Here is a 10,879-nt window from a genome sequence, read left to right on the forward strand (position 1 = left end):
CCAGAGAAATGAAAACTTTTATCTGTATAAAAACTTGTACACATTGGTTCATAGAAGCTTTATTTATAATAGCCAAAAACTGGAAATAATCAAAATGCCCTACAATGGGTAGACAGCTGCAGAAAGTGTGGTACATAAATACCAAGGGATATGACTCAGTAATAAAAAGGAACTGCTACACGCAACAACTTGGATGGATCTCAAGGAAGTTATGCTGAGTGGGGGAGGGGGAGACAAATCCCCAAAAGTCATTACCTGTATGATTCCATTTAAAATGATAAAATTATAGAGCTGGAGAAGAGATTAGTGGTTGCCAGGGCTTAGGAACTGGAGAGGAGGGGTGTCCATAGAAGGCTAAGTGTTAATTATAAAAGGACAGCATGATGGAGAAATTTCTGGTGATAATTCTGTATCTTGACTATAGTGGCGGTTACACAAATCTACACATGATAAAACGGTACAGAATTACACCTACACGGTGCTAATATCAAATTCCTGTTTTGAGTACTATAACTATTTAAGATGCAACCACTGGGGAATAAAAATAACTATCAGATAATACACAATAAACTTCTAAAGGATTCTTAGGGGAAGTGAAACACCCACCTATTAAATCTACTTAAAATAAATCAGTTTGCTCTATTATTTTTTTGACTTGGAAGGAGAAGCAGGTTTTGAAAACACCTTGCTGATGTTTCTAGTTGAGAAAGGTCAATAATAGTGTAAAGTAAAAACTGCATTGCTTTTGCGACAGCATTAAATAGTTAAAATTGGTACCTAGATTGACTGCACATTGTCTTTCTTCAGAAATTAAATTTATTCCATAGTTAATTGTAACTAAATCTAAATCCTTATAAACAATTCTAACACATCTCTTCAAACTACTTCATATGTAAAATGTCATTTTTGTTATGTAAAACATTTGTAATATCAACAAAGTGAAGTAAAATGAGGCTACTGAAACTGAATGAAACAATTCGTCAAAAAAACATTTAAATAGTCCTATGTTTTTGAGATATTCCAGTACCAGTGTAAAAAAAAAAAAAAACAAACAAAACAAGAAGACCAAATACACACATCCCTCAACTAGTCAATATTTTAATAATAAACAATCTTAGCTGATTCGTAAAAAGTGCTTTCACAGTCTGTTACCATCTAAAATAACACATCATATAATTTCAAAATGGGTTCTTTGACTTCTAACCTCTGCTCTTCTTTAGAATTACCTGTGAGGGGGGGGAAAAAATGAAGATTCATATTATACCCAAGGCAAATAAAACAGAATACCTGGACAAAAAGTTCAATCATCTTATGTGCATAGTATGCAAGAGTCTGAGTTTATAAAACCCAGTTTGAGAGGTGATTATGGAATGTTTTATTTTATAAATGGTCCTAGACTTCCCTCTAAACTAGTCCACTTCTCTCAAAAAATGTGAAAACAAGCAACTCACAAAATCTGGTCTTATAGTAACTTCTGAATGTCAATTTCTTCAAATGTAAGCCAAAAGTACCTAGATTAGTGGTTCCCAACTTGAAGTTTGTAGACAATTTGGTAATCTAGGGAGTTAAATAATTTTCCAAAAGTCAAAATCCTATTATAAACCAGGCATTAACAACTATAAAGCAATACAAATCCATTGCAACACCAAATTTCTTATATTTGAGCTAGAATTCTATCAATTTAGAGACAAAGACTAGTCATCATATGCTAAAAAAAAAAATTAGGTAGACAATTTTCAAAACATATAGCCCCTGAGAAAATAAAATAAAACCAGATCTTTAGCTATAAAAGATCGGAAGCAGTAAACCAGAATATATCCAGAAATTTTTTTAAGAACTATTAAGTACACCTATAATAAAAACAAACCCTAAATTTAAAATACACACATATACTCTTCAAGCTCTTAGCCTTACTTTTACCTGCAGAAAAAAAAAAAATACTTACATAGCCTTTAATAGTCTAGAAACATATTGAAACACAAACAAATTTGAAGCCCCTAAAAAAGTACTAGGGCATGCAATTTCTAGGCTTCCATAGAGAGACCTTCGAATAGGTCTATATCCCAGGCCAGTACTTGTACTTGTCTGGTTCTACATGTTAGCATGAGCACTACAAAAAGAAGTACAACATACTCAAATTTGGTGAGTATATTATGTACCCAAATCTTTACTATGTTAAGTTAAACAGAGTTCAACAAATTTCTTTACCTCTGTTTCTCATAAACTTTCATAACTTTACATAACTATAGTTATATAAAGATGATGGCATTGTGGAAAACTGGATAAAAGACAGATGGGAACTCTATTATTTTTGCATCTTCTGTGAGACTATAATTATTTCAAAATTTAAAAAAAATTAAACAAAAGTCCACAAAGTAGACTGTCAAAAATATGTATCTCTCCCACATCACCCACCAGTCAACCATGGTTGCCAATTTCTTATATATTATTTTAGAAACAAGCTCTCTATATAACATTGTGACTATTCAATTTCTCTGACCCCCCAAAATTTTTGTGGTGGGCCATAAATTTGATTTCATTTAACATCAAATGAAAATAATAATCTTGGAGACATATTTAGAAAAAACTATCCTAGGTATCATATTCTTGCATTATATAGAAATACCAGTAAGAAGCAACTTTCTCTGATATATAAATGATTTGATTCATAAGTCATTATGACTTATAACATATCATAAGTCACCTCAAAACAAGTAATTAGGAAAACTTAAAATGATCAAGAAGTTTTCATAAATTTCAAGGTGATAAGCCTTCTCAACTATGTATATAGCCTACTATAAATCATACAGTTTAACAGCCAAACGTTCATTTCCCTTAAGTAATGATAAAACATTGGCCATGAATCTTCCCATCAGAAATCCATAATATATACTATAGAAAAAGAAAATCTCCATAATTAAACCCATTAACATAAAAAGCCACACATCCCCAGCTATAAGCAGCTGCCTATATTGCCCTGTACCTAGAAAATAGCAGCTGACAACTGGTTAGCATTCTGGGCCAGTTCTGTTGTTAACTATACGAGGATGCCAGCATAACTGAGGTAGGGTGGGGAAGCAAAACATCAGTCAACAAAGCTAAATAAGGAATCCAAAGCAGACAGAACTGATATACGAGATGATAATTTTTTAAGTTAATTCTTGCTCAAGAAAAGGAAGATTTTACCTTTGCTGCAGCCTGTACATGCTCCTTTTTAATGATTCCATACTTATTCTCAAAAGCATTCATTCTGGACTCTTCTGCTAAGCGATGAACAAACAGTAAACAATTCAGATGTACCTTTAAGAGAAAATTCAAAAGGATTTTTATTTTTTTTAAGATTTTTATCTATTTATATTTGAGAGAGAGAGAGAATGAGGGAGAGAGCACAAGCAGAGGGAGAGGCGGACAGAGGGAGAAGCAAGCTCCCCACTGAGCATGGAGCCTGACATGGCACTAGATCCCAGGACACTGGGATCATGACTTGAGCTGAAAGGCAGACACTTTAACTGACTAAGCCACCCAGGCACCCTCAAAAGGATTTTTAAACTCAAACACTCATGCTTTGAATAATGATTTTTTAAAAGATTCCAAAATTTTTATTTTATTAATTTTTATTTTATTAATTCCAAACTATCTATTAGTGTGCTTAAGTCAATTCATTTTTATTTAAAGTAACCAGGATTTGATTTAATTTAAGTCCAATTCAAATTGCATACAAAAGAGACTTAGTATCAGGAATACATAAACCAAGGCTATATATAAGGCTGACCAAAGTCCATAGACAATAACATTTTGTAAAGCATAATTACAAAGCTTAGGTAGGACTCTATTAAATAGCAAATATTCTTGCTTCCAACTCCAAATAAATTTAAATTTATAATGGAATTTCCCAAAAAATTTAAAAGCAAAACATCAAAAATGTGTAAGGCTGATCATCTCATTCTACGAACCATGGGTTTAAGATTTTTTAACCAGGTATTTAATTTAAAACATCTATTCAAAAACATGTTAGTAACTGGAATGTTAACCTTCCTGAAGTGAAAAGTATATGCATAAAGGTCAAGTTACTTGTCATCCAACATATCAAAATAATTACATCTACTATTAATCTTTGAGGCCCTTAAGAAATTAAAATAGATAATATAAGCAGATAAATAATATTAATTACTTGGGTACAATTAGAAAATATCTTTACTATATTGGTGATTTATATATTACACGTTCTTTGCAGTTAGAACAATACTCATCTAATATTCACTACGAGTACTACACACAACCACTTCCCCCCAGTTTACTAAACATTAAATAACTAGGTAATGTAGTGTTTTAAATTTAAATATTATGCAGAAATTTTTGGTGGATGGTTATAGATGTTTAAGAATGTTTGAGTGATATCTGGAAAAAATAGGAGTTTGGGAATTTAAATTTAATAAGATAAAGAACCTATAGAAGGACATCTTCCTTTGGTACTTTCTTGATGCATGGTCTCCTTTAATTCTCACAAGAACTTTAGGGTAAAGCACCCAATTCTGACTCTTTATGTAATACCATGTTATTCGATTCTTTTTTTTTATTAACATATAATGTATTATTGGCTTCAGGGGTATAAGTCTGTAAATCATCAATCTTACCTTCCCCAATGTCCATAACCCAGCCATCCTATCCTTCCTCCTAACTCCCCAGCAACCCTCAGTTTGTTTCCTGAGATTGAGAGTCTCTTATGGTTTGTCCCCCTCCCAATCCCAACTTGTTTCATTTTTTCCTCTCCTACCTCCCACAACCCCCCACCCTGCCTCTCAAATTCCTCATATCAGAGAGATCATAAGATAATTGTCTTTCTCTGATTGACTTATTTTGCTTAGCCTCAAGTACCCTCTAGTACTAGTTCAATCTAGTACCCTCTAGTACTAGTTCAATGCTCTCTAGTTCAATCCACATTGTTGCAAATGGCAAGATTTCAGGGTTTTTTGATGGCTGCATAGTATTCCATTGTGTGTGTGTGTGTGTGTGTGTGTGTGTGTGTGTGTGTGTATACCACATATTCTTTATCCATTCATCTGTTGATGTACATCTAGGTTCTTTCCATAGTTTGGCTATTGTGGACATTGCTGCTATAAACATTTGGGTGCATGTGCCAGAAAACTATAAAGTACTCATGAAAGAAATTGAGGAAGACACAAAGAAATGGAAAAATGTTCCATGCTCATGGATTGGAAGAACAAATATTCTGAAAATGTCTATGCTACCTAGAGCAATCCACACATTTAATGCAATCGCTATCAAAATACCATCAATTTTCTTCAAAGAAATGGAACAAATAATCCTAAAATTTATATGAAACAAGAAAAGACCCCAAATAGCCAGAAGAATGTTGTAAAAGAAAACCAACGTTGGTGGCATCACAATTTCAGACTTCAAGCTCTATTGCAAAGCTGTAATCATCAAGACAGTATGGTACTGGCACAAAAACAGACACATAGATCAATATTCAATTCTTTTTTAAACTTCCAATGACATCCCATTTCCTATTGCAGCAAAAACAGTATATAACATGGCATAATTTCCTATTAATCTAGATTTCCTACTTCTAAAGATAAATAGCTTCCAGATATACCCAAGATAAATTCCTTAATACTAAACCCCATTTGACTAGACTTTTCCAGTTTCATCTTCCAGCTTACAGTTCTATAGTAAGTCTTTTGAACTTCTTTCCATATTCAAATAAAACCTTGCCTATAGACATCCTACTAGTTTGAAAACGTCTCTGAAAAGTCCAACTGCCCCCAGTATGTAAAGTTATGCACCTAAAACTTCCTACTACTGCACATACTACATACACCATGAAGCAATTTCTCACCTGTCCTCCTCAATGACATATAAGGATAAGAATTATGTTTACCTTCCCCAACATTGTATCATCAGTGATCTCTAGTCCATGCACAATACATAATAGGTAGTCAACAGATATTGCATGAACAAAAGATTTCTCCAGATCTCCCCAAATTAGGCGAAAAAAAAATTTTTTTAGCCATTCCCAAATAAACCACATCCACTGTTTTAGAGAACTGATGGGTAATGGAGCGTGGGGGGATGGGCAAAATGGGTTTAGAGGTGTTGGAGATACTGGCCTCCAGTTATAGAATGAATAAGCCATTGGAATGAGTAAGTCACGGGAATAAAAGGCACAGCTTAAGGAATACAGTCAATGTACTGTTACAACATTGTATGGTAGTGGTAGCTACACTTGTGATGAATGCGCACACCATACAAACTTGTTGAATCACTATGTTATGCATCAACTATACTTCAATTTTGAAAAAATGAAAAGCAAAAATGAAAAGGGAAAAAACGTTTTGAGACTTGGTTCACCCTATTAATTTACATGGAAAGTCTTTTCCTCTTCATAAGCATGAGCCATAGGTACTGAGACAAATTAATATTACTCTGTCACAGAATTTTTTTAAGCAACCTAATCCTCTCCCATAAAATAGTTAATTGAGTGGTGCCACTCAAATGTACTGAGGTTCTTTGGGTTTGGTTTGGTTTTGTTTTAAGATTTATTTTAGAGAGAGAGCTTGTGGGAGGGCAGAGAGAGGCAGGAGAGAATCTCAAGCAGACTCCCTTTTGAGCATAGAGCCTTAAGCATGGCCTGACCTCATGACCCTGAGATCACAGCCTGAGCCGAAATCAAGAGTTGGAAGCTCAATCATCTGAGCCACCAGGGCACCCCTGCACTAAGGTTTAAATTAAAATAGTCAAAACAAAAACAAATTTTAAAGTATTCAGCTAGACATTCAAACTTGAAAAAGCCCATTCCAACAAAAATTTACCTGAAAAAAAATCACCTTGCTTGAAAGGTAAATCAAAACATAATTTACAAAGAAATGTCCATTCCTTAACAGTCAATTTGGTAAATTGATCAAAACACTGAGCCAGTCTGATTTCCCCCTCTCTTCATCATAGGACTTTTGAATTTTACATAAATCGTAAGCATCTAGAGATTTCCTCAGTGAGAAATCTGAAAGCCCACTGAGCCATGAGAAAGCTGAACAATTTATACAGATTAACAGATGTGCTCCCCAGTACTGGGGATATACAACCAAATAAAGCATACAATAAAGCAAAAAAACTGGTGCAAAAGAACTATGAAATAACACAAAGAAATTAAGAGTAAAGTATGAGAAATAACAATAAATCCACATTAGTTACAATACATTCCCAACATTATTTGTACACTCATAACGCCGAACATTAGAAATACAAAATATCTCCAATTCAAAGTTTCCACCCAATGAGGGAACCAAACCCATATGAAATTAATGACAAATGTGTGACAATAGAGAAAGTTGGTCCTAAAATTAAGGAAGACTCAGGAAGTGGCTAGCATTTGAACTGGATTTTGAAATTGGAGTCTGCCAAGTAGAGTACGATGAGGTAATCTTCAGGCAGAAGAAATACAACATACCAAAAGACAGCATAAAAGTAAATTAGCTTTGTATTAAAGATAATGAGAGACACAAAAAGGAGATCTATATGGTTCCTTCCTCTCAAGAAGCTGCATACCACACTGGGAGAAAAAACGACATATGAATCTTACAGAATAGTGTCAGAGTCTCAATAGTTTAATTGTATGATGTAATTCTTATATTGCTATCAAAGTTCAGAAAAGAGATCAAAACAGAATGCCCTAATTGTAGAGAAGTTTATGGATGATGTGGGACACTTGTTGGGTAAGATTTCGAAGTGTCAAAGGTAAGAAGAAAACCATAAGCAGAAAGCCATAATCAAAGAAACCAGGGTGATGCATGCCATATACAAGACAGTGAGAGAACCAGTGCAAGCCAAAGACAAGCATACAATCTAGGAATAGATGCCAACAGAAAGAACTTCCTTTACCCTACCACACCCCAACTCCTTTTTCCCATACCATGAATCCCAATCCCACTCTTCGAGAGAGCCCAGATATCCATGGGTCACTTTGAGGCAGACAGGTATGATGTGGGAGGACTCTACTTGAGAAATTTCTGCCAAACAATCTGCACCAGCTGTTACTCTCCTAGATATTCCTGAGCAGGTACACTTCCTCCCCATTTAGAACCCAAGCTCCAATGAAAACTCTCCAGAATAAATTCCTGAAAATGTTCTGCAGATCAATTTCACTTATCCAGTTCACTTATGTTACCTTTATCACCATTGGGTGAGGCATTCAAAACAGTAGGTACAGGTTGACCCTTGAGAACATTTTTTTTAAATAAATACAGTACTGTAAATGCATTTTTCTCTTTCTTATGATTTTCTTAACATTTTCTTTTCTCTATCTTATGCTATTGTAAGAATACAGTATATAATTACAAAACATGTTTAACAACTGTTTTATGTTATCAGTAAGGCTCTGGTCAACAATGAGCTATCAGTTATGTTCTTGGGAAGCCAAAGTTAATACATGGATTTTCAACTGTGGCAGGTTAGAGGTGTCATTCAAGGGTTGTTCAAGGATCAACTATATTGTCTTTCCTTACAGGGTCTAAGAAAAGAAGGGCAGGAGACAGTAGAAGAGCTACTCTTGCAGGAAAGCTGCTTTGGCTTCAGAGACCAAATAACGGAAAAGTAAAGACAATTCTATAGTAGTGTAGCAAAAAGAGAAATGCTGCACTTGCAGGCAACAGATGGGAAGGCGGTAGTGAACTTGGGGAGACTGTAGAGAAGAGAGCTGGAAAAACCCAGTGCAGTTTAAGAACAGATGGATGATGCATTTGAAGACATTCTAGAGGCCCTGTGCCCTGGCTACCAACAATTCTTTACCTTGACGTCCTGGAAATTAGGTGCCAACTTATAAATGGATCCTTTATTCAAAAATCTGTTCTGACAAAAGGGAGGAGGTGCCTCTTATGGTTTAAGCCTAGGGAAAGAGTGTTTATTCTCCTAGAGAAACATAGGTTCCAGGCACTAAACATAAAAACTCCGAATTTATTTCAACACAGAAATATACAGTGGTTTGGCTATGGCTATTAAGTGAGCTTTATGCTGCAGGAATTCTGAGTCCGATAAATAAAGTCTTGGTGGTTTGCCTTGAATACTCAACTAACAGCTGCTCTGTTCGTCTAGGAAAATGCATTCACAGTTGAAAGCATACCCCTTACAAGTAAACTTGAATCAGGGCTCTTTAATAAGTAAGCTACAGTACAGAAAATAGGGAAATGTGTTTGGTTAACAACGCAAAAAAAAGGGAGAAAGGCAAAGGAGGCACACACGTAAAAGGCCTGCCAGTAATGCCTTTTACAATCGTTCAATAAATAGGACCCTGCCTGAATTCCAAAATTTACTTTTTTTTTTAACTATATCTTTCGCAAGTACACTAAGCGCAGTACCAGACGATGCCCCGGAAAAGCCCTAAGCAGGAAGCGAACGTTAGTTTTCCCCCCTTAAGATGATGTGGCTAACAGCCTCCCGTAAAAAAGGTCCGGATGCCTACATTTCAGAGGAGGACCCCACGCAACTCAGCGTCAGGAATATGAACTGACGGGTCCAGCGAGGACAAACCTGCCTCGTCATCGCAGGCAACGCCTTACACGTAGGCCTGACGGAGCTGGACTCGCTAGGGGTGACGAAATAAAAGCTGGGGCTTATTTCCTCTATCTCCCTCTTGCTCCATCCCCAGCCAAAGAAGGGACGGAATCTCACCAGTAAGTCGCTACTTGTCTCTAGACGAAGGTGAGGCTTCTGTCGCTTGAAGACGCGCTTAAGAAAGCCCCGGGGAGCCTTCCGTTTTATATACTTTCTCTGGAAGACTGTGGTCGAGAACGCCATTCTCTCCCTCAGGCACCAGCCTCCTTAGCTTCCGAGATCCTCCGGGGGCTGCACAGGAATTCACCCTGGAGTGAACAGCAGGAACCACTCAGCCGCTACGCTGCTTCTTCAGGCCCCAAAACTCCCGCCCAAACGTTTGAATCAGCCGCCGAAACAGCGCGCCCGGCGCTAGCTAGTGACGTCAACAGGGTGCAAGCCCCGCCCCTGGAGTGCCGGCTGTTCACGGAAACACCCTGGGTTGGCGTTCTGTGACGTCCTTAAAGGTCGAGGCTTCCTTTAATCGCTATTTGTACTGTACCTGCGCTTTGGTACAGTTCTCCTGTGTCTCTCCTGTGTTTCACAGGTCTGTTGAGAAACTGTGGGAAATGTTGGTATGCCAAGGCAGTTACACTTATTCTATATACTGAGCCTAATACGGGGGACTAAGAAGTAGATGCATAGAAGATTGTGATATTTTATCAGGATTCCTAAAGATTCAATGCCTTCCTAGGAGGGCATGACTTTCTAATATTAATAGCTAACAATTTACACTTCTACGCAATTTCACTTCATCTTCCTTGAGGTCTTTTCATGATTCTAGCTTTTTTGTTATTGTTGTATTGTTGTTGTTGTTGTTTTTTAACAAATGCTGCTCCCTTTCATGTTAAGTTCCCTGCACTTAATCTTGCAATTACTTCAGATATAGTTTAAATGCTACCTCTTTGAAATTCTTGCTATTTCTCCAAGCAATTAACTTTTCTATCTTCTGTGCTATCAGTGCGAGTAGTCCCTGAACTTCACTGTGATCAGAAGAAGCACCACTGGGCAGGGGTTGATACGTATGGGACTTGGGAATTTGCATTTCTAACAAATAGGTCATGTTGGCGCTGCTAGTTTGAGGACAACTCTGAGATCACTGTGATGTTCACTGTAATTATCTCTAATACTACACCTGTAGTAATTATTGTGATTTCAATATCCACACCGATGATCCTTCCACCATCTGGTCTCCCATTTCGAAGACCTCGTCTCTGCCAGTGGCATCTTTCACCCTATCAGCCACTCACACCTGCAGTTATACACTAGGGCT

General features: G+C 36.6%; 1 protein-coding gene across 2 annotated transcripts; it reads right to left on the reverse strand.

Annotated features, from left to right (window-relative positions):
- Nucleotides 1-1,078: 1,078 nt before the first annotated feature.
- On the reverse strand, nucleotides 1,079-9,973 carry CENPW (centromere protein W). Of its 2 annotated transcripts, XM_032339611.1 has the most exons (4): nucleotides 9,685-9,973; nucleotides 3,187-3,300; nucleotides 1,452-1,557; nucleotides 1,079-1,226 (listed from the first exon to the last, which is right to left on the reverse strand). In XM_032339611.1, the coding sequence occupies exons 1-4, from the start codon at nucleotides 9,808-9,810 to the stop codon at nucleotides 1,156-1,158; spliced, it is 417 nt and encodes a 138-aa protein (XP_032195502.1). In that variant the 5' UTR covers nucleotides 9,811-9,973; the 3' UTR covers nucleotides 1,079-1,155. The 2 variants fall into 2 exon arrangements, with proteins under 2 accessions (XP_032195502.1, XP_032195503.1); XM_032339612.1 differs by lacking the exon at nucleotides 1,452-1,557 and having other exon boundaries at nucleotides 9,685-9,961.
- Nucleotides 9,974-10,879: the final 906 nt, after the last annotated feature.

Source organism: Mustela erminea, chromosome 4 (assembly GCF_009829155.1).
Source record: "Mustela erminea isolate mMusErm1 chromosome 4, mMusErm1.Pri, whole genome shotgun sequence".
NCBI classification, from domain to species: domain Eukaryota; kingdom Metazoa; phylum Chordata; class Mammalia; order Carnivora; family Mustelidae; genus Mustela; species Mustela erminea.